General features: G+C 43.7%; 1 protein-coding gene across 7 annotated transcripts in view; it reads left to right on the top strand.

The window, feature by feature from the left end:
- Positions 1-22426, top strand: part of ZNF423 (zinc finger protein 423) — a 403307-nt gene that overhangs the window by 356881 nt on the left and 24000 nt on the right. For all 7 annotated transcript variants that reach the window (XM_074293331.1, XM_074293332.1, XM_074293334.1 and 4 more), the window contains 2 exons: positions 15400-15531; positions 18099-18214. In XM_074293331.1, coding sequence (XP_074149432.1) covers positions 15400-15531; positions 18099-18214 — 248 coding nt within the window. The remainder of the gene's footprint in view (positions 1-15399; positions 15532-18098; positions 18215-22426) is intronic.

Genomic DNA, 22426 nt, shown 5'->3' with positions numbered 1-22426 from the left:
TTAGACCAAGCAAGAAAACATACGAGAAAAATAGGGAAAGGATAAGGTAGGAGGAGGAAGAGGGGCAAGAAAAGAGAAGGGGGAATTTGAGAAAATGGGGAGAACAAGGTGACACAATAAAGAACTGGGATAAAGATTAGAGAAGAAGAAGAGGGGAAAAGATGTTGGGGGTGGAAGAAGAGAAAAAAAGGATAGTAGAAAAAAGAGAAGAAAGGAGAAGATTGAAAAAAGGAGAGGAGAAACTGTGGGTATGAAAATATGCAAAAATTCAATTACAAGAATATGAAAGCACATATAAGATGTGAAGATAATGCAACTGATTTTCTTGCATACTTTGTATTACCAGCTCTAAACGGTTTGATCAGTGATCAATTTTTTGCAATATGTATGTTGTCTTTCATGGCTATTCTGAAGGGGACAACACTCTCAATCAAGTATATGTTTGGATATATTTATTAAAAAACAAAGTCTTGTTTCTCTGTACATGATCATATATAATATTTCACTACTCTTATATGCAGTTTTCAGGGTGTTTGGAGTGATCAGAGTGAGAATGGATCTGTCAGGGAAGCCTTCTTGAAGGAGATAGCTGTCAAACAAAAATTTGAAACTAAGCCTTGGCCAGCTTTTTAAAGCTCAAAGTCCTAACTCCAGAGGCAGTTATGTTTAAAGGCTGTCATAGAGACTGTTTGAAAATGTTGCCTGAATTGTGTATTAGTGTGTTAATGAGAACTGTCTGGTTTTGTTGTGGTATTGTCTGACTCAGAAATGGTGTCAACATTTCAAAGGGAGAAAGATGTAGTGGAAGTTGATATGACCTCTGTTATCTGTGTATCCCTGAGAAGATGGGTGACAATAGTTATTTTGCTTGTCATGTAAATTGTATACTATTAGAGATACCATTAATCTGAGGATTATTAACTTGATAGATTTATAGTACATTGCCTCAGTCTAGATAGCTTTAATCTGCTAATCTATAGCATACATCAGTAAGAATATAGTGTGTTATAACAAAAGAATAAAGGAATGGCTAGGAAAGGAGGAAGGAAAAGGAGTGGGGGCGGGGAAGAAAGATGTATTAAGTACCTAGTACCAAATACTAAATACTATGTTAAATTCTGGATATGTAAATATAAGCAAAGATAATCCCTAATTCAAAGATCTTACATTCTAATGGCTAATTTTGTATGATAGGAGGGAAGGGTGATGATGTGGAAATGTTGAAATGACATAGCTTGTCATAGATTTGTCAAGATGTGGCCAAAAAACCCCAACCAAACCAAAAACCCAAACTCAAACAAATAGACAAAAACCTCATCTGTCAGGACTGCATTCTCAATCAGTGGATTCTTCAGAGGATCTCTGAGGTGAATTAACTCTGAACTTCTAAAGATTAAAATATTAGCCATACTCTGGACACATGGGGAGAGAAGTCCTTGGTAGAAAGTTCTAAATTCCTGTTATTCTAAGTATGGGTGTAGTCTTTTCCTCTGTGGGTCACCTGCTTAGGCCAGTAGATTCTGAGTCACAAGGGATTGAGCTACTTATTTTCAATGATTGGAGCACTGACTTCTGAGTGTTACAAGATTTGAGAGATTGTTTGATTGAAGTCTGTCCTTCACATTCATTGATTTTAAGAAGTTGATAAATGTAACTAGATGAAGCTCAAGGCAACATCTTTATTCAGTAAGGTTTATTTCATTTTAATCCTATGGCTCAGTGAAATCTAATAGAATGTAAGCTCTTTAAGGGCAGGCATGAAATCAAATTTGACTTTGTGCTATCCGGCCTGGTACATGTAGGTACTTTAGAAATATTTGTTGAATTTAATCTAGGCATGCTGGTTTTGTTTTGGGAATTCTTAAGCTTGAAGTTTGAAGAATTGGGAGTCTTTTTGTTGAGCAAGTTATCATGAAAGGGCTGGGTAAGACCTAGGATGAATCAGATGAACAGAGCTATAAGTCATAGCTTAAATCAAGAGATCACAGGATGATAGGCGTCAGAGCTAGAAGAGGCCTTGGAGAGATCATCTTCTTCAACTCCTTTATTGTAAAAAGAATGAACTGATGTTCTGAGTAGTTAAGGGACTTTCCTAAGGCCACATAGATCACCAAGTAGCAGAGCTGGGATTCAGATATACATCTGCATTCCCCAAAGACTCCTGACAAAAAAAAAATTGCTGTGCACCTCCAGAGACAGAACTGATAAATTCTTTATTAAGTTTGAAACATTTTTCTTTTATTTTTCTTAAAACATATCTAAATATGAAAACATGTTTTGCATAGCTTCACATGTATAATGGTCTCATATGAATTACCTTCTCAATGATGTCTGTGGAGGAACTGGAGAGAGAATTTAAAATATAAAATGTTAAAAGAAAAAAGAAAATAAGCCTACCTTTTAAAATTTAATTTAATTTTTTATTATTGCTTTTTATTGACAAAACATATGCATGAGTAATTTTTCAACATTGACTCTTGCAAAAACTTCTGTTCCAATTTTTCCTCTCCTTCCCTCCACCCCTTTCCTCCAGATGGCAGGTAGTCTCATACATGTTAAGTATGTTAAAGTATATGTTAAATACAAAATATGTATACATATTTATACAGTTATCTTGCTACACAAGAAAAATCAGATTTAGAAAGAAGGTAAAAATAACCTGAGAAGAAAACAAAAATGCAAGCAAACAATAACAGTATAAATGCTATGTTGTGATTCACACTCATTTTCCAGTGCTCTTTTGCTGGGCGTAGCTGGTTCTGTTCATCACAGATCAATTGGAATTGATTTGGTTCATCTCATTGTTGAAAAGGGCCACATCCATCAGAATTGCTCATCATACAGTATTGTTGTTGAAGTATATAATGATCTGCTCCTGCTCATTTCACTCAGCATCAGTTCCTGTAAGTCTCTCCAAGCCTTTCTGAAATCATCCTGCTGGTCACTTCTTACAGAACAATAATATTCCATAACATTCACATACCACAATTTACTCAGCCATTCTCCAATTAATGGGCATGCACTCACTTTTCAGTTTCTGGCCATTACAAAGAGGACTGCCACAAACGTTTCTGCACATATGGGTCCCTTTCCTTCTTTAAGATCACTGCTGGATCAAAGGGTATGCACTATTTGATAACTTTTCTGAGCATAGTTCCAAATTGCTCTCCAGAATGCCTGGATACATTCACAGTTCCACCATCAATGCATCAGTGTCCCAGTTTTCCCACATCCCCTCCAACATTCATTATTATCTTTTCCTGCCATCTTAGCCAATCTGAGAGGTATAGCGGTATCTCACAGTTGCCCTAATTTGCCTTTCTCTAATCAATAGTGTTTTGGAGCATCTTTTTATATGGGTAGAAATAGTTTCAATTTCATCATCTGAAAATTGTCTGTTCATATCCTTTGACCATTAAAGTCTACCTTTTTAAAAAAATTCAAAAAGGAGAAATTTCCAACATATCTTGGCAGACCCTAAAAAAACTCCACCCCCTACTAGCAAAAACAAAACAAAACAAAACCAAAAAAAAACACACACAAAAAAAATCCCACAAAAGAAACCAAAACTCCAAAACGCAAAACACCAATGCTCTTTCCATCACATCCCATATGCCTGCCATTGTGTATTTTCTTCATGAAGATTTGGTCTGAATTTTAACATGGAAAAGAAAAAATGAGGAAAATAACTGAACATTTGACCTAAAGAAACTAGAGGAGGTGCATTACTTCCATCTGTTAGAAAGCCAGGCATGTAAGTTCTCAAAGTAGAATATAATCCCCTCGAACAGCTTTTAGCATAGTGTCTGTCACACAGTAGGCTCTTAAATGATTATTTTTTTATTGTTACGTATATCCCCATGGCCTAACACAGTTCCTGTCATGCACACAACTGGTGTTGTAATGAGTCCCTCAAACGCACGCTGGTTTAGTTCTGTGTATTTATTCTATAGATCCATAGAAACATATTTCTTGTTGGGACACATGCTTGACAAAGACTTTAGAAATCCATTGTCTCCACGTGGACGTCCCTAGCTGTCCATGTGGGCTGTTTGTTTAGCAGATGATGGAAGCAGTGCTTCTCCTGTTCCAGTTCCCCAAGATGCAATAACATTCACCCTCTCCACGGCCCATGGGACAAAATCCTCTGTTGGCTGGGGCTCTTGGAGGAGGAATGGAATTCTCCAGCCCCAGAGTAAACCCATAGAGGCCTCTGCCACTGCAAATTTACAACACCCTGGGCTCTGTTCTGGAGGCTGGAGAGACATGCTGGTAATAATAATAATATTCATTATCATTCTTCATATTGGTATAATGGTTTTTGCCTTTCCAAAGTGATTTTGAATCCATTATAACATTTTGGCCTCACAACAGCGCTGGAAAAAAAGTATTTTGCTCTCCATTTCATAGAAAACGAAGGGTAAAATGATTGGCTCCTGGTCACATGATATCTAGGTTGTGGCAAAGTCGTGACTAGAGGCTGGTTCTCCTGGATTTCAGACCCAAGGCTTTGTCCTGTTTTCTTGAGCATTGGCTATTGATGAAAAAAAGAAGAGATAAAATAATGAGATACTCCATTTGTTGGGATTATGAATCTGTAGCAGGTTTTCATGTTATCCTTCTTAAGCTAAGCCAGCCCTCTTCAAGGTCCAGTTTCCTTCACCCAAGTGGGAATTGGCCCCTGGAATCTGATCCAGTCAGTCACCGGAGTCTCCAGTTTTGAGTTTTGGAGAACCGAAAAAGAGTCATCTAATTTGCACTTAATACGGAATGATACCACCCAGAAGCAAGCTTGGGACTGTTGTCAGCTCGCTTTAGGAAACCTCAAGGTGGAAGGCACAATATTGTGCAAGGCTGAACTTGGCCTGCTTGAAAGTGGGGAGGTCGCCTTTTTTTGTATTCTTCCTTTAAAACATCTTCTCCAAGGCTGGCCCCCAGATGTTGGTGGAGATACACATCTGCCTCAAACGCTTCTTGGCCTGGAACAACAACAACAAAAAATTAAAACATTTAAGCCATCAGACCCAATTTAAAACGTAAGCGTAAGCCAAGAGCAGATGTCCCTATAACCTATTTTCTGGACTTCGGGGGCCTTTCTAGTTTACTGAGCCGGAAGGCAGAAGCTCAGAGCATCAGACAACCACCAACAGTAACTAACAGTGGGTAAAGGCTCGACTTTTTTCCTCTTTGTTAGCGCAGAGCCTCAGCCGTTCACCATGTAGACAGGTACATTTTTGTTCAGAGCCGGGAGGAATCCGGTGTATTCTTCTCTCCAGCCCCCCAACACCATTGTGCGGAGCCTAGCCGTGGCACCAGGGCCGTTTAATGTGGCAGAGTCGTCAAAGCAAGATATTGGTGGTACCTAGATAAATAAGTATAAATAGTTTTCTTTCTGATATGTGACCGGATTATTTTCCAGTTGATTTCCAGCCCTGGCCCCAAGTGGCCTACAGATCAAAAAAAGATAAGGGTCAGTTACAAGGTTGAGCTCATTCTGCGTTGCCATGGCAACTGACCTCCGGCAACCTCCAGAGGACTACACCCTGCTCCCCAGGTGATATTTTCACTGTCCACGCCATCAATCCCAGGCCTTTCAAAACTCAGACTGCTTAATTGTCAGGGCTCTGTTTTGAAGAGTCTCCACATCCCGGTGGGGCCCCGGTTCAGGCTGCCAGAGCTCGTTTATGTCTTCCTGAGACACTTGGGACTCGGGGAGTTGGGTCCCTTCTCAACAGAAAGGCCTGGGAAGGCATTCCCTTGGGTGGGAGGGAGGGCGTACGGCGGTCCTCTTGGATTAATTAGTAAAAATATCTAAGCAGAAAATGGTTGTGGAGGTGTGTGCTGTCCAGCAAGGGCTGCCTTCCCTGAGTGACAAGTGGTGGTAAATTGCTGGGAGGCTCTTAATGTGGAGGTGGTCGTATTGGGACTGCTCCCCACCACACACACACACACACACACACACACACACACACACACACACATACACTCTCTCTCACACACACTCTCACACACACTACACACATACACTTTCACACACATACACTTTCACACACACATACACATACACACACACACACACTGCACACATACACTTTCACATACACTACACACATACACACACAATCTCTCACACACACATACACACACACACACACACACACACACACTCTCCATATTAACACACATCCCTCAATGCCTTCCCAATCCTTTTCCTTTGATGGATGTGCACTCCCTCCTCCCTGCCTCCCCAAAACACTCTCCCAAGACCCCCTTTCTTGATTTGACCTTCACCTATTCCTGTTGTAAATTCTATTTTCACCTTTTCCCCCATCCTCAGCCTCCATCCCCACACCATTCACAAGCCTGACTTGATGAATTTCTTGGCGGTATTTAATGACAAATCAATAAATAAACAGCCTGATCTGGCTATATAGATGTTATTGCTGCCCCCTCCCCCCCACATTCAGTTGCAACTGTACACTCTTTGTTCATTATGGGAAACAAAGGGCTGAGTTCCCCATTGCACTGTATTTCACAATCCCATCTCCTAGCCTGTTTACAGCCATTTATTAGGATGGTGTCAGTAGGGTCATCTTCTTGTGTCTTTCCTCCTCCCAGATTGCCCTCTTAAATCCTCATTTGCTCCAGTGAACAAATAGGCTCTCCTCCTCCTCTTCATTCCTGAAGCCATGTATTTTTTTTACCCTGCTATCCATTTGTCTGACCCGGTGAAAGCGTTCCTCCTGGCACCCATTGGAAGGTCCCTCGGGCCGATCTCTTTGTGGTGTGATCTGGGGGTCCGGGCTTCCTGATGTCGGGTGTTGTGAAATTTCAGTCTGGCAGAGTTCATTACAAGTGCTGGTAACTCGGGGAGCTCACTGCTCCTCAGCAGCAAGATTGTTCCCCTTTCTCACCTCTGAGCCTGAACACTGAAGCAAATGTTCTTAGGATGCTGCTGCCTGGCACTGCCCGGTCAAGTCAAGAAATGAGTATTGAATTGTCTTTAATCCTGTTCCATAGAGTTGGGAGTCTTCCCATTCGCTTTGCTTTGCTAAGTTCTCACAGCTGAGAGGGCATCCATGCCCACTGGCAGAGCTATAGTAAGACTGAGCTAAGGACGGCACTTGCAGAGGGCACCTAGAGTTGAGGGAATGCAGAAAAACAAACGCTCATTTGCCATCCTGTGCCAACAGGATAGAGTAGTTTGATTTTGTTTTGGGTGCAGAATTACCTATTTACGATCATAGGGTCAGAGCTTTAAACTAGAAGGGAATTCTGAAGCTCTCTAGTCCAACTTGTGCATTTTACAGACAAAGAAACTGAGACTTAGGGAGCTTAAGTGACACAGAATCAAGCATAAAAGCAGGATTAAAATCCAAATCGTCAAACTTTAGAGTTGACCCTCTTTCTGCTATCCCAAGTGATGTTTTTTTAAATTGGCTCATAAGTGCCCCCTTTTTGTGGTCTTTTGCCCAATTTTCCTGTCTGTAGAATTGGAAGTTCACCTGATATTTGGGACCTGTGATAAATTATCTACTTCTCTGGATCTTAATTTCCTTATCTATAAAGTGAGAGAGAAAGGCTGGATTCAGTAATCTCTGATATTCTTACTAGCTCTAAAGTCTATGATTCAATGATATATACATACATACATACATGCATTGTTCATTCTATCATATCCTCATTAGGAGGCAATGCTTCCTGACTCTTTCCAAGTCTTAGCGGCCCATGACTGTGTGCAACAAACCCACTTTGCCTCTGGGGAGATGGCTTCAAGGAGAAGCATGTCTCCAGTCTAAAATGGGCCAGGCAGCCTCCTGCCATGAGTGGCATTCCATGGCCTATCAATGTGTCTAGCACCTGTCACACTCAAATGTGTTTGAACTTAAGAACAATGCTCTGGCACCTCACCAGCACAGCCCGTTTGGGTCACTGCAACCCACTAATCCTCGCTAACAGGCAGTAAATTATGTACCTCCAAATTTATACAAATGCCTGCCTTTGACATCAGCGGGTTCCACCCAGGTTTCACCTTCAGGATTCTGATAATCAGCTCTCATTCCTTCTGGCTTCCCCCAAGACCAGTATGGAAATAAGTATGTGTCTGCCAGGGATCAAATGCTTTTGGAGACAAAAGTAGGTACTGAGAACATTACAGGATACTATCATCTCCCCACGACACTTTTACACAAAGCACTCCGCTCCTCTTTTGGGTTGACACAGTTTCAGCCTGAAAGAATCCAGCAGGCCGGCTTGTTTTAAGCAAGAGCACATCCTATTATTTTTTGAGAAATGTAGTGTAAAATTAACGCTTATTCTTCTCAACCCTAGAAGAAGAAAAAAAAAAAAAGAGAAAGAGGAAGCTTGGGATCATGTTTGCTGGTTTATGTTTGTTCATCATTTAAAAAAACAATAGCCCCCAAACAATAAATCAATATATTTCCTGAGCCAGACCTCACTTACATGGGAGTAGGAGGAGAGATCTAGCAGAGAAAGGAGTTGAAATCTGCATTTTATTTTACAAATGAGTGGGGTTGTATAATTTGCCAGTTATGTGGGTCTCTCTTACAGCTGTCTGTCATGTGTTAGTAGAAGGGGGAAAAAAAAAAAACGGGTGGGGGGGCGGGTAGTGAGAAGAGAAATGAGGGAAATTAGAGGAGTGATTGTGTGTTTTCACTCACAAAAGCCCAGTGCCCCACGCCTGAGGAGTGTGTGGTCTCCTAGACAGAGCTTTGTCACTTGGCTCAGAGGTGGCTTCCGTGCGGCTGTTTGCTCTTATATAATTCAAGAAAGTTATTCTCCGAAGGTACAGCTATCTGTGGCTGTTCAAAATGAGAGAGGCTGTAAATGCCAGTGAGGAGAGAGTGATTATGGTGGCAATTTTAGCCCTTTTCTTGAGCATTTTCATATTTGGGAGAATGTACATGCATAAAAAGAGACATTTCTCCAGCTAACCATGGTACTCATCTCTCCTCCCCAACCTCCATCTCCTTCTTTCTCTCCCCCCCTTTTTCTCTCTTTCCCTTTCTCCCCCTCTATCTTTTTTTTTTCCTGGATGGTTTTATAGACAGAGAAACACATAATGGACTCCTGTGGGAGTGTATCCAAACCCCCTGCCAGTGAGGAGAAGGCCTTATAATTCAGAAGTGGATTTGCAAATCAAAGGTCTCGCCTCAAGTGGGAGAGATTCCCAGATCTGCGGGAACCCATTACGCTTTATTATTTTTCATCCCATTTTTAGTTTGTTTTATTTTTGTTTCCCTTCTAGGGTTTAACTCTTTAAAAATATGTAGAGGGTTTGGGAGGAGAAGGAGGAAATAGAACTAGAAATATCTAATTGACTGTGAGGCCCTTGTAATAATTAGCCAGAAATTTATATTGACACACGCAGATTTTGTATTGTGTTTTGATGTAAATTACAGGCATTTAGACATCCAGTACCTGAGCTTTCCATTCCAGGGGTGTTTATGTATGCATATTTATGAATATTGGTGCTTTCCTTACCTGATAGAGCTTGTATGAATCAGAAGAGAACGGATTGATGAATAACCCGGCACTCAGAGAATGGAAAGTGAATGTCAGACATGATTTCTCTGATTTATAAGTTGCAGGGGCTTTCTTTGTCCTCTCTCTGTTTGTTCATCAGACGGTCATGTCTCCATTCACAGCAAAGTGGGTAAGGGCTCCTTCAGCATTGCTCTCGTAAATCGTCCTTCCTAGGTTTAGCACGGCAGCCCTGAGGACGGACTCAGGGTTGGAGATCAGCAGGGAGTGTGGGGGTGTGTGGAAAATTGAGTTGGGGTGCAGAGGGAGAAGAGAAGGGAGAGTATGTGTATGCACAAAATTACCCAGAAGGGATTTTTGTTCAGTGTGGATAGACTTGCAGCATCACAGAACAACAGAGCTGGAAAGGACGAATGAGTTCAACCTTCTCTTTGGAAAGTTGAGGAAACTGAGGAATAGAGAAGAGGAGTGACTTGGATTTGCTTGGAACTGGGCTCACCTAGAGCCTGGTTCTCCTGACAGCCAGTTCTTACTCTTTGTCCTGCTTCATGTGACTTGAGAATGTTCTTTGTACTGAGCCATTAGTATTAGTGGTAAGGTGTGGAGTTGGAGGGGAAATCAGAAGAAATAATTCATATAGACCCTGATCTTAACGAGTTCACAGTTAAGTTGGGGACACAATTTGAGCCCGCCCAAAACACTCTAACAATGGGAAATAGTTTGTGATTGAGTTCTAAAGCAAGTGAGTGGTACAGACAGAAGAAGGGAAGCTTGGGGGGAACTTGTGATGAGGGAAGACTTTTAGGGAAGATGTAGAATGAGATGTAATAAGCCAGATATTTTTTTTAATCTTAGGAGAGAATTTAGGAAGAGCCCATTGTTCTGTGTCAACCAGTGGCTTGAATCAGAAAAACCTGAATTCCAAACCAACCTCAGACACTTTCTATCTGTATAACCCTGGGCAAGTCAACTTACTCTTGTTTGCCTCAGTTTCCTCATTTGTAAAATGAACTGGAAAAGGAAGTGGTGAAACATTCTAATATCTGTTAAGAAAACAAACCCCAAATGGGGTCTCAAAGGATCAGACAGGACTAAAATGACTGAGCCAACAGCAACAACAATGTTCTGTATATTCTGCTAAATCTGTTGGATGCCTTTTCACAGTGGAAACATAACATCTATAAAATACTTTGAGATTTTTAAATTGCTTCAAGTAAATTATCTTATTGGAATTCTACAACAACCTTGTGAGATGTAGTTATTATTTTTGGTGAGGAAACTGGTAAGTGATAGGAAAGTTAATTCATGTACATGGTCCCATGACTGGTAAATGTTGAAGGCAGCATTGAACCCAGGACTTTCCCTTTTTGTCCTATAGAATACCTGTCTGTGGGTCTAGAGGGCTGATGATCAAGTACATATTGCCACATATAAACTTGGCTCCTATTGCTACTGTAGTTCTGTGATACTATTCCTGCTACTGTTGCTGCTGAGGCTACTACTACTCTACCACCACCACCACAACTGCTGCTGTTGCCGCTACTGCTACCTTAAAAGTTAAATACTCTTAAATCAGCTTAATACCTAACTAGCCCAAGATAAATTGGATCCAATCAGGGAATAGTGTACTATTCTCCCCAAGGAGCTAGTGTGGAAAGTACAATGGAAAGATTGCTAGATTTGTAGTTAAATTGCATTCAATTCTTAGCTCTGTTACTCTGTGTAAATTAATTAACCCCTTTGGACCTCAGACCATTCCTTTGTAAAAATAAAGGGGTTAAATCAGTTACTTGAAAGGTCTTTGTCTGCTCTGAGCCCTGTGATCCTGTGAATTCTTGCTTCTTTTCCAACTCTGAACAACTGCTGATCAGGAGGAATTGGCGTAAGGTTTGGGAAGCAATTTCTCACCTGACATCTCTTCCTTCAAACTCCAGACACTCCCATGGTCATGAGCTGGGCTTGGCCCCAGGTTTAGTGGTAAAGTCGGTGGTTATCTCTTCCCCTCTCTGAACCACTCACTTCCCCAGTTGTCTCTCACTGTTATGTCCCATTACTAGAGGAAGCGTCTTGATCTCTTGTAGATGTCCCAATTGGAAAGCCATCTGATAAACCTCTCCACCCTCAGCTCTCTGGGGCTAAGGTGTTAATGTTTGATAATGTTTTTGAGGTGTTCCTGAAGTAGCTGTTTGCTAATTGGGAGACCCAAAAGCCTTTAAGACAGCACAGTATGGATCTCTAATAGTGGAATTTCAGGTCCTGCCTGACAGACTTTGGAGATACAGGGGTCTGGAAGTGTCTTGAGCTATTGAGGCCTTCCTGTGCTTCTTAAGACCTATTCCTTAAGTGGCTGTCTGTTCCTCCTACACGAAAGGTTGACTTTTCTAATGGAAATTAAATACAGCCTCACCCAGGGAATAGAAGGGGTGTGAATGAGCCTCTGTGTGTGTGTGTGTGTGTGTGTGTGTGTGTGTGCACGCGCGTGGCATGCGTGCGCACACGCATGCGTGCTGAGCCAGCCTCAGGCACAGAAACTTTTCTTTTCAATGAAATTTTTTTCTTTTAAATGAAGATTTCACTTGGACCTCAGATCTGCACAGATGTCCTAGTTGCAGCAGCTCCTGAGACATGTCAAATACCCAGTAGATTACAGCGGGTGTGTTATGTGGGGCAAGCCCGCCTGGTATCTGTGTATGTCATGGTTTAGTTACTGCCTCCACTAGAATTTGGGTACCTCCTTGGTCCGTCTTTCAGTTCTCATCCCCATCTCAGGGTTGGGGGACTCAGAGATAGAACCCATGATCTCAGATCAGGTGTATCCTTTTTCTTCCAACTGGGATTGCAGTTTTTCAATCCTGACTCCTGGGTTTTCAGGGAATTTCAGGGGACTTATGTTGCTTTGTTGGGCTAATTTTCCCATGAGAAGAGTTGGAATGTGCTGAGAATGAATGAATAGGTCCTTGATTCCTCCACACTCTCTAACCCTTTCTGTCTTTCTCCACTCATAATGGATACCAATACCCATTTGGTCTTAGGACAAAGGGTAGTTGACATGTGATTGGAATGAGGATTTGAGTCCATACCCTCTAAAATTAGAAGGCACCTTAGAGACAAGCTCCTCCAGCCACCTTATTCCACAGAAAAGAAAATTGAGATTCAGAAAGGAGAAATGATTGGGAACTGAGATTCAAAAAATCTCAAATTGGAAAGATGAAAGATTAGGCTTTTCTCCACTCTTTTTAGTAGAGACTGAAAAGTATAGATCATTCTTTAATCAATAAACAAGCATTTATTTGGCACTTTATACATGTCAGTTACTGTACGAGGTGTTGGGAATACAAAGACTGAAATGAAATAGTTCTTACCCTCAAGGAGTTTACATTTCATCTATTCATCCTTTAGTTATTATCTACTTTATGGATTTTCTTTGGCAAATTTTAAAAATCTCATACCCAGATTCCCTTCACTACCTAGCTCACTACTGAGCTCTCTACCCAGGAATTGAAAATTCAGACTTTAAAATTTTTGAGCTTGAGGCAACATTAGTCTAATACCCATATCTTACAGATGGGAATATTGAAGACCAGAAAGAAGTGTTTGCTCAGTGTTATACCAGTAAGAAAACAGCAGAGCTAGAATTATAAATAGTGAAATCTTCTGACTTCACATGCAGTACTCTCTTATTTTAATATTAGCCTAAATCACAGTGGCTCAGTGGCTAGAGTTACCAGGCTGCAGTTAGGAAGCTCAGAATCTGGCCTCAGACACTAGCTGTGTGACTCTGGGTAAGTCCCTTAATTCTGTTAACCTTAGTTTTCTCATCTATACAATGAGCTGAAGAAGGAAATGACAAGCCACTCCTACTTTTTTCTTTACCAAGAAGTGCGGTCCCAAAGAGTCAGACATAACTGAAATGATTGAATAACAAAAACCACCTGTATTCAGGTATATATAGAAAGCAGTGTATTCAGGTCATAAAATGATGGCTTCAGCTACACTCCCAGAGTCATGTATATAGCATCTTAGGGCTGGAAGAGTCCTGAGGTTTCTAGTCTAGTCCTCATTGAGCCAGAAATCCATCTACTGATATTCCTGACAAGTAGTCATGGGGCAGGAGAAAGTTTTTCCTTGTTTTAAGGCACAGTCTGCTCTTTACTTCTAGAAATCCTAGTCAGCTCTTCACCTGACTCCCGTCTGCTCCCCCATCCGATGCATCGTCCACTTAGTACTCAAACCACAACTATATTCAAATACATTCTGCTCTCCTAGCTCTTGGCAGTCACCTCCAAATAGGTCTCCCTGCATTCACTCTCTCCCGTTTTCAGTCCATCTTTTATACAGCTGCCAAAGCTGGTATTTCTAAATGCAAGTCTGACCATGCCACTCTTCAGAAACACCAGAAATTGACAGGAATTTGTCAGTGGAAATGACACTTAAAGAAGCATCATCACCCGCTTTGCCACTACACCCCCAAACCATGGGATCATTCCCTCTTACTTGTAACTAAAGTCTTCCACATATGTCGTCTCTCTCTCAGTACAACAGGAGCTCCTGTAGAGCAGGGACTGTCTGATTTTTCTATTTTATTTTCAGCAATAGAATAATGCTTTGTGTAAAACTTCTTAAATGCTTGCTGCACCCTCCTTCCCTCCTTTCTTCCCTCCCTTCTTCCCTTCCTCTTTCTCTTCCTCTCTTTCCTTGCTTCTCTTCTTTCCTTCTCTTCCTTCCTTCCCTCCTCCCTTGTGCTAACCAAACTGACCTAAGTACATTTCTCTGTACCCAATGTTCCATCTCTCAATGCCTGTTCCCTTGCACAAACTATCCTTTTTGCTTGGAATGTTTTCCCTCTTTTGTCTACATCTTGGAACTTCTAGCTTCCTTCAGGTTTCATTGCCACCTCCTTCAAGAGACCTTTCCTGATTATTCCATTTGTTTGTTAGTAGTTCCTTTCTTTAAGCATTTGCTGTCTTGTATTTACTTAAATCTGTGAACATCTCTTTCTTCTCCAAATAAAATCTAAGTTATTTGAGGGCAGGGATTATCTTACTTTTGCTTCTATATTCCTAGTATCAAGTATGGTGCTACATGGCATCACATAGTAGCTACTTCACAATTCTTGTTGACTTTTACTCATGGCCTTAGTTCTCTCTCATTTGAAGTCATGCATTGTAAATTGAATCCCTTCATCCCTTTGACAGATCTTCATCTGTTTGAAGACAAAGATCAAGTCCCTGCCCTGTCCTACAGCCCTCCCTGAGTCTTTTCTGCTTTTAAGCTAAACATTTTCCCATGTTTAGCAGAATCTTTTATTACCTGGTTTTGGATCCTCTCGTCATTGTGGTTCTCTGTCTCTCTCCTTCTCTCTGTCTGTTTGTCTGTTTCTCACTATTCTTGGCTCTTCCTCTCACTCCCTCTCTTTTCCTTTCTCCCTTCCTCCCTCCCTCCCCCCCCCCCCCGTCTCTGTCTTCTCTCTCACTCTTTGTCTGTCTGAAACTCTCTCTGTCTCTGTCTCTCCTCCTCCTTCTCTCTCTCCATCTCTGTCTTCTCTCTCATTCTTTGCTGTCCTAAAAGTCTCTCCTTTCTCTGTCTCCTCTGTCTCCCTCTCCCCTCTCCCTAGCCAGATTATCTGTATTCTTCCTAAAGCGCAGTGCTGAGCACCAGACACACTGCCCTGAGAACGATTGCTCCTGGCCCCAAACCGTCCTCGGACCCACACCTGTGTTCTGGGAAAGCCATAGGTTATGCAGGGTGCCCCCTGGGCCGGGCTGGGAGGAGCCGACGGGAGGAGGGAGCACGAGCTGTGGCTGGGCCCGTTCTAGGAAGCCGGCTCACCGCCTCCTGCCTTTCAGACGCTAATCTGCTGTGTCACTAACAAGTTGTATCATTTGAACCTTGCAGAGGAAGGCATCAATCACGAATGCAAGCTGTGTAACCAGATGTTTGACTCTCCGGCCAAGCTTCTTTGTCACCTGATCGAGCACAGCTTCGAGGGAATGGGAGGCACGTTCAAATGCCCTGTTTGCTTTACAGGTAAGGCCTGCCTGATGGACTGGAGAAAGGGGAGTGGCCAAAGGCCTGCTCTGGGTGGTGGAGGAGAGGGCCCATGTCCCTTGCAGACCATCTTCTTCCAGAATTATCCAGTTGCCTGTGAACAGCTCTAGAGCTCTCTGACAAAGTGCTTGTGGAAAAAGCAGCACGGTGGAGAAAAGAGCCCTGGTGGTCAGAGACCCGGGCTCTGCTCCTTATTCTTTCACTCATTAGTCATGTCACTTTGGCCAAAGTCCTTAGTATTTCTGAGCCTCAGTTTTTCCATCTGTGCTATGGGAATAACACGAGTGCTCCCTATTTCACAGTGTAGTTTTCAAAATTGCCTGGTAAACCTTAAAGGACTTTCGAAATGTGAGTAGGTATTAATTTATTATTATTATTCTCCTTTAGCCCAACTACAGTGAGGACTCCTGAGTGTCCTGGGAGCCAATAAAGGTTAAAGCTGGGAAGTAGGAAGAGCCCTCCGCTGGTTAGAACTGCATCAAACTCCTAGGCCTGGCCTTTGCCCCCAGTTACCTCCTGGCCCTTGGACATGGCACTTTTTATTTTTCTAAGCACTTATACATTCTTTCAATGTATGTATCAAAAGCTTTGAATCCAGCCTAGCCACATGGAGCATATCTTTTCGGGTCTTGGTACCCCTTCCCCTCCTTGGTTTTTCACTCTTTTACACAATAATTTGGCACTGGGGGAAGGTTTTGATCCATATCTTTCTCATTGCCATTGAGTGCTCTTTCCATGTATATGTGGCTCCCTTCTTTGCCTTGGAGCCTTCCCCTAATTCATCCCCCTCCCGGAGTTGGCCCATTTCCCTCCCCAGCACTGTCCCAGGCTGCCTTTTTAAGCTCCTCTTGGCCCGTGGCTTGGGCCACCTGTGCCCACTGATGCTGGTGGGGATAATCTCCCCTGGGAGTAGCCCCTCCCCACCCCTGCCTTGGCCGATGGACTGATTCCACTGTTCTCCCAGGGATTTGGCTGGAAGGGAGCAAGGGCAGCCACTGCCGAAAAGCCCCCAATCCTCTAGCTTTGGTCAGACCTGGAGAGCTGGGCCTGGATGGCTGCCCGGGCTACAGAGGCCAAACTGTGCCCCTACCTCCCCTCTGTGATCTGACAGCCTTCCAGGCTGGGAGAGGGGGGAAGTGAGTCTCTAGGGCCTTGCCCTGCCTCTCCCTCCCTGTGCCGCCCAGATGGCAGCCGGTGTGGGGGGGAGGAGGGGGTTCTCCCTGCCTCCCCCGACATCTGCCGTCTGTCACTGTGGGAAGCCCCACCCCAGGGAGAGCCTGGCCTAGCATGGAGGTGGGGATTGGGGCGGGGGGTATTGGGGGGGGACTATGGATCTCTCTGTTCCCAGAGACACAGCTGCTTCAGGGGCTCCTCCTCCCTACCCCTCAGGGCCCAGTCAGGCTTGTGTCTTCCCCATGGGTGGGCTCCCTGACACTGGGAAATCCAGAATGTGGCAGGAGGGGGTGGGTAGAAGGCGCTTTGCCTTGGCAAAGGCCCACTTCTCATCCCTGAGAAGCATTGAGTCTTTCACCAAGATGGGGCCATTCTCTCCCCACTCACTTTGGAGAACCTCTGGGTTCTCTGACGTAGAAACCCAACAGTGACCAGGGATGGACCAGGGAGTTTTCGTTACTCCTGCCAAGCTGAGGTGCTGAAGCCTGGCTAAGTCTCTGGGCCTGGTTCCTCCCTTGGCTGACCCCGTTCCTTTTGTCTCCCTTTATTTACTCAGGCCTCTGCTCCCTAACTCGTTTCTACGTGAGCAATGTCAGCTTCTCCCTCACCAGACAAGGCCTCTCAGGGCTCGGTGTAGCCCAAAAGAAAGAGCTGGATCGGGACATGTAAAGTTGTGGCAAAAGGGGCCAGGCCCCACATGAGCCACTGGCTTTCCTTGTGATCTTGGGCAAATGCTTTCCTCCCCTAGGCCAGAGTTTCCTTTACGAAGTGATGGGGTTGGACTAGATGGTCCTTCAACTCTGGCCTCCCCTGCCACCTCTACCTTATTCTGATTGTCAGTCAATCGTGGCGTCCTAAAATCATAGATCCAGGCCTGGAAGGGACCTCAAGGGCCATCTCGGTTATCAGCAAGCATGAAACAGGTGGGGTGTTGTGTTGCTGGATTCTAGCTGATATTTGATATCACCTATAATCCTCTTGTTTTTATGCAGTACTTTATATTTACAAAATCCTTTCCCATCCATTATCTTGTTTGAGCCTCAGAACTGCTCTAGCAGATGAGTTGGACACCCATTTTACAAATGACAAAATTGAGACTGAGCAGAAAGTCGCCAGCTCTGTGCCTTGTCCAAAGTCACGCAGATAGGAATGGCTAAGCTAGATTCCAGCCTGAGCTCGGCCCTGGTAGAAGTAAATAAGTTCTTTCTCTTTGGACACCAGATTATTTCTGGGAACCGCTCTCTAGGGGGATCCTGCAGACTCCTTGATGGGAGTTGTGCTGCGTTCTGGGCTTTGGAGACCGCGATGGAATAGAGCTGGGCCATGGCCTTGTGGTTCTCCGGGTCTTACCTAAGTCTGTGCCTTCTTTCTAGTTTTCGTACAGGCTAACAAGCTACAGCAGCACATCTTTGCGGTGCATGGGCAGGAAGACAAGATCTACGACTGCTCACAGTGTCCACAGAAGTTCTTCTTTCAGACAGAACTCCAGGTAAGTCCCTCTCACTTTCCTTCCTATTGTCATCCTCTCTCCTAGCTTCTTCTGATCAGTTTGGCCATCCTGGTTCTGGAAAAGATGGAGACTTTCATTCGGGTAAGCAGAGTTGGAAGGAAGCCACAGAATTCATCTACCTTAACCCATTCATTTTTACAGATGGGGAAACTGAGGCCTAGAGGAAGGTTCAACAGACATTTGATACAAAAGCTGGAATTGGGTCCAAGTTTCTTTCTTCCCCACTCTGTGCTATCCCTGGCATGAGGAACAAAGGGAGAAACAAGCACAGTTTTGGCACAGTGTGGTTAACTGGTGGCCATTATCTTTTCTGGTGATTCTTTGGAACCCTTCTCACTCTTGAGATTTGATATCCATGTGGCCCCTCTCACTATACCACCTTAGACTTGCATGTCACACACAAACACAGACATAACACATAATGAGAAGCTCTACTCATTATCAGATGTTAAGTCAGTTGGGCTGTTGCTTTAGCCTTTTAAAACAGATTCTACATATCATCATGGTGCCTTGAATTTGCATCATGATCACCATCATAAAAGTGATCCAGTTGATCCATTGGACTCAGACTCATTCTTCCTCTTCTGGAAGTCCAGAGAGGGCATGTCCCTTGCTAAAATCCTTGGATGGTGAGTAAGGGAGCCTGGTCTAAAAGACAGATCTCTTATCTCCTGAGTCAGGTCTCCCCACAACTTATTCCCACATTTGCAAAGAAGGAAACCCGGGGACCAAAGATCTGTGGCAAGGTCTAGAAGTCTCCACCCTCACTCCTAAAGCAATTCCAATGAAGAAGACCCTTTAAGACCCTCTGAGTGGGCCCAAACTTATCACCCCAACAAATGCCCTAACACACCTAAGTTCACACAACAATTCTGCCTTGGGACACACGGAAGTGCCAATCCTGACATGTTCTAAGCTGCCTAAACCATTACTACCTGCTTAGCTCAGCTATCAAACTACTCCTGGTGTCCCCTGACAAATGAAGGCTTTTTATAGAACCACACTGCATGCCTCATTTAAATCTATTAGCTTTTATAAACTACGATTTGCTTAAACTTTGGAGGGTTTCTGTTTGACTTGCCTAATTCCCCAGTTGACGTCTATCCTGTTGTACTGCCATGTCAAGGGAGGTCTGTGGGATCTTTTTCTCTTTCTCGGCTTTTGTATTTCTTCCCTTTCTTTTTCCTTCCTCCAGCCTCCCAAGAGGACTTTTGCCTGCCCTTGTTCTTTGAGCCTCATCTGCATAAGTGTGCCCGAATTTTTACTACACCTTGTTAATGTGGCAGGTTCAGGGCAATGGGCAGATCTCTCTGTGTGACAGACCATCCTTCCTCCCCTCCTCCCAACCCCAACCCCAGCACGGTTCATCTGAGGTGGTGGTTTCCTGGGTCCCCACATTAACCTTTTAAATCAAATCCTCAAATGCCGAAAACCTTGCTAAATTATAGCCTTAACGAGCCACTATTTTCTGCAATTAATGATTTTAATTACAGAGCGTTTAAATGTGGAAGTGCTGTTGCATAGCCAAATCTATGCAAATAACGGCTTTCATTAAGTAACTTGAATTGTAATTTTCCAGCTTTGGAGAGGAGGATTTTGTAGGCATTTACGTTTTCATAGTCGTTATGCTGCTGATCATTATGCAAGGATTTTCCAACACAGTAAAAATCCAAGTGTGATATTTAACTGTGAAATGGTATGGGGACTTGTATACTGGGGCCTTAGTTAAATGGCTTGACTTGATTGTGAGACCCAGTTTTGCTTCTCCATCACATGCCTTGAGGTCATGTTTAAACAACCCATACAGAAAAAGCCTGATGGGAGAAAGGAGAAAAACCAAACAAGCTGAACCTGGCTTGTTCTGTCTCTGTTTCCTTGGGCATCTCGTCTCTCTTATGGCCTCAGTTTCCTCATCTGTAAAAAAGACGGAGTCGGATCACATAGTCTCTCAGATGCCTTCTACTTCCAACGTTCTGTGACTTTGGGTAATAGGAAGAAGCCAGGCTTCATGAACATATGGAAACTTGAAAGTCAGGAGAATTGGGATTGCTCTTGCAATGAGACCAAGACGCTATCTGGGGTGTGGGACCCCAGGGTTCCTTTGTGCAATGGTCTAAGTGTAATGTACTTCCCAAACGCCTGCTTCTCCCAGCTGTCTTAGTATTAAAGCAAGGACGTGAAAAAGGAGACAGACATGATACAACTAGTAGAGAGAGTGGGAAAAGGTCATTAATGTCAACTAATCTGTGTCTGTTGAGTTGAATTAATGGACACAGTCAGTTTTTGGAAACTTTTCCATTAATAACTTTTTGGGGGAATTAAAACATGGGGATAGACCTTCATGAAGGGACCCTATGGGGTTTGTTGGGTGACTAGAGGGATACTATCCTTCGCTCACTGGCTAGAGTTTCATGGTGCACTGGATTTGGACCCAGAAGGAAGATCTGGGTATGAATCTGTTGTGCTACTGTGGCCTTGAGGTGTCTCCTCTCTACCCCCAATGAGTTTTCATTTCCTCATTTGCTAAAGGAAAGGGTATTGAATTTCACGATCACTCTGAGGTTTCTCCCAACTCTAATACGACAGCCTGGGAATGTGCACATGCTAGTCTCGGGGTGAAGCTACTCTGTGCTCCCTGACCTGGATGCCATCCTTGTCTTCCCTCGGAGGGACCCTGCGTAAGCTGTAGCCCCGAGACCTCTGGGGAGGGGGAGCCTGGGAGCACGACTTCCGTGTGTGTGTGTGTGTGTGTGTGTGTGTGTGTGTGTGTGTGTGTGTGCATCTCTCAACAACTCATGTTCAAAGGAACCAGCACCGCACCGGCAGAGCATTTGTATTTAAAGGATTAATTCATGCTGTTTGCTTGTGTGCGGTTAATCATACTGTTTCCTGCTAAATGATTACAATTGATTAAAAGCAAAGCTAGGGATCTAACAAGCAACCCGCGAACTGTTCAGATGGGGAGAGAGCAGGGTACCTGCCAGGTCCTTGCAAGCACAGGTGTTCCAAGGGCCGCCGTGGAGGGAAAGGATTTCTCCTCTCGCAGGCACAGTGTCAAGTCGCATCAGTCAGCTACAGGCATTGGGCTGCACTGCTTGTCTGGTTTCTCCAAGCGAAGAAGTAGGTGCCGGGCCAGAGGAACCAAGGCTTGAGGGCCGTCTCTGCTCACGACAGAGTTTGCGGACCTTGTGGTCCATATACTTAGGCTCTTTGTTAAGCTTAGTCTGGTCCTTCCTAGCATGCTGTTTTGTATTGTTTCCTAATTGTACCATGCACGTGCAGCTTGTGAGTCCCTTTGGAGGGAGAAATTTAGCTTAGATTCGGTAGTGACAAGCTCTCTGACCTTAGAGCCAGAAAGATTCTCAGCGGAGGCTTCCTAGCTGTGGGACCTTGGGCAAGCCGTAGTACCTTCTTGAACTTCATTTTCCTCATTGGTAAAATGGGAAAAATAATACTTATAGCCCCTGCTTCATAGTGTTGTGAGGAAAGTGTTCTGTGAAACTTCAAGGGCTGTGCACTTAGGAGCTGGTATTGTTAAACTTCCCCTTTCTCCCCTGGGATGCCTAATACAGCATTGGATAAGGATGAGTGCCTGTGGAATTGAATTGAATTATATTCCAAGGGTGTGGCCTGAATTGGAAAGGTTCCAGAAGAGAGTAGTCAAAGGAATTACAGGGATGGAAAAGAAAAATCTATTTGTAAAGGTGAACAGTAACATGGGAAGGAGGATCACATCATTCACTCATTCGCTCTCCGTCCACAGTGGCCAGTTTTAGCCCTTAGCCATTGCTTCCTGTTTTCTGATGGTGAATATTTTTCACTTTCTGGAAAACCACCGTAGCTCTTTTCCATAAAGTCTTTTAAATAGAATGAAAGCTTTATGCTACGGAGTGAGAGCTAGCTCTGGAATTAGAGCATCTGGGTCTTCATCTCAACTATACCATATCTGTGCGACTTTGGTCAAATCTCTTCACAGCTCTTTGAGCCTCAGTTTTCTCATCTGTGTAATGTGCAGTTTGGACCAGGTGATCTCTTTTATGATTCTGCGATCTTTATGAACTTCCTGGTCACCTGCGAGAATAGGAGAAAATGAGAGACGTACCTGCTCTGCTGCTTGTCTTTCACTGTCTTCTCCCAAATTGGCCCTGTTGGGAGCGAGGATCCCCGAGTACCAATAAGAAAGGCAATCTG

The sequence above is a fragment of the Sminthopsis crassicaudata genome, chromosome 2, assembly GCF_048593235.1.
Source record: "Sminthopsis crassicaudata isolate SCR6 chromosome 2, ASM4859323v1, whole genome shotgun sequence".
Lineage (NCBI taxonomy): Eukaryota > Metazoa > Chordata > Mammalia > Dasyuromorphia > Dasyuridae > Sminthopsis > Sminthopsis crassicaudata.
The sequence above is the reverse complement of the archived record's forward strand: the minus strand, read 5'-3'. Positions and strand labels throughout refer to the sequence as shown.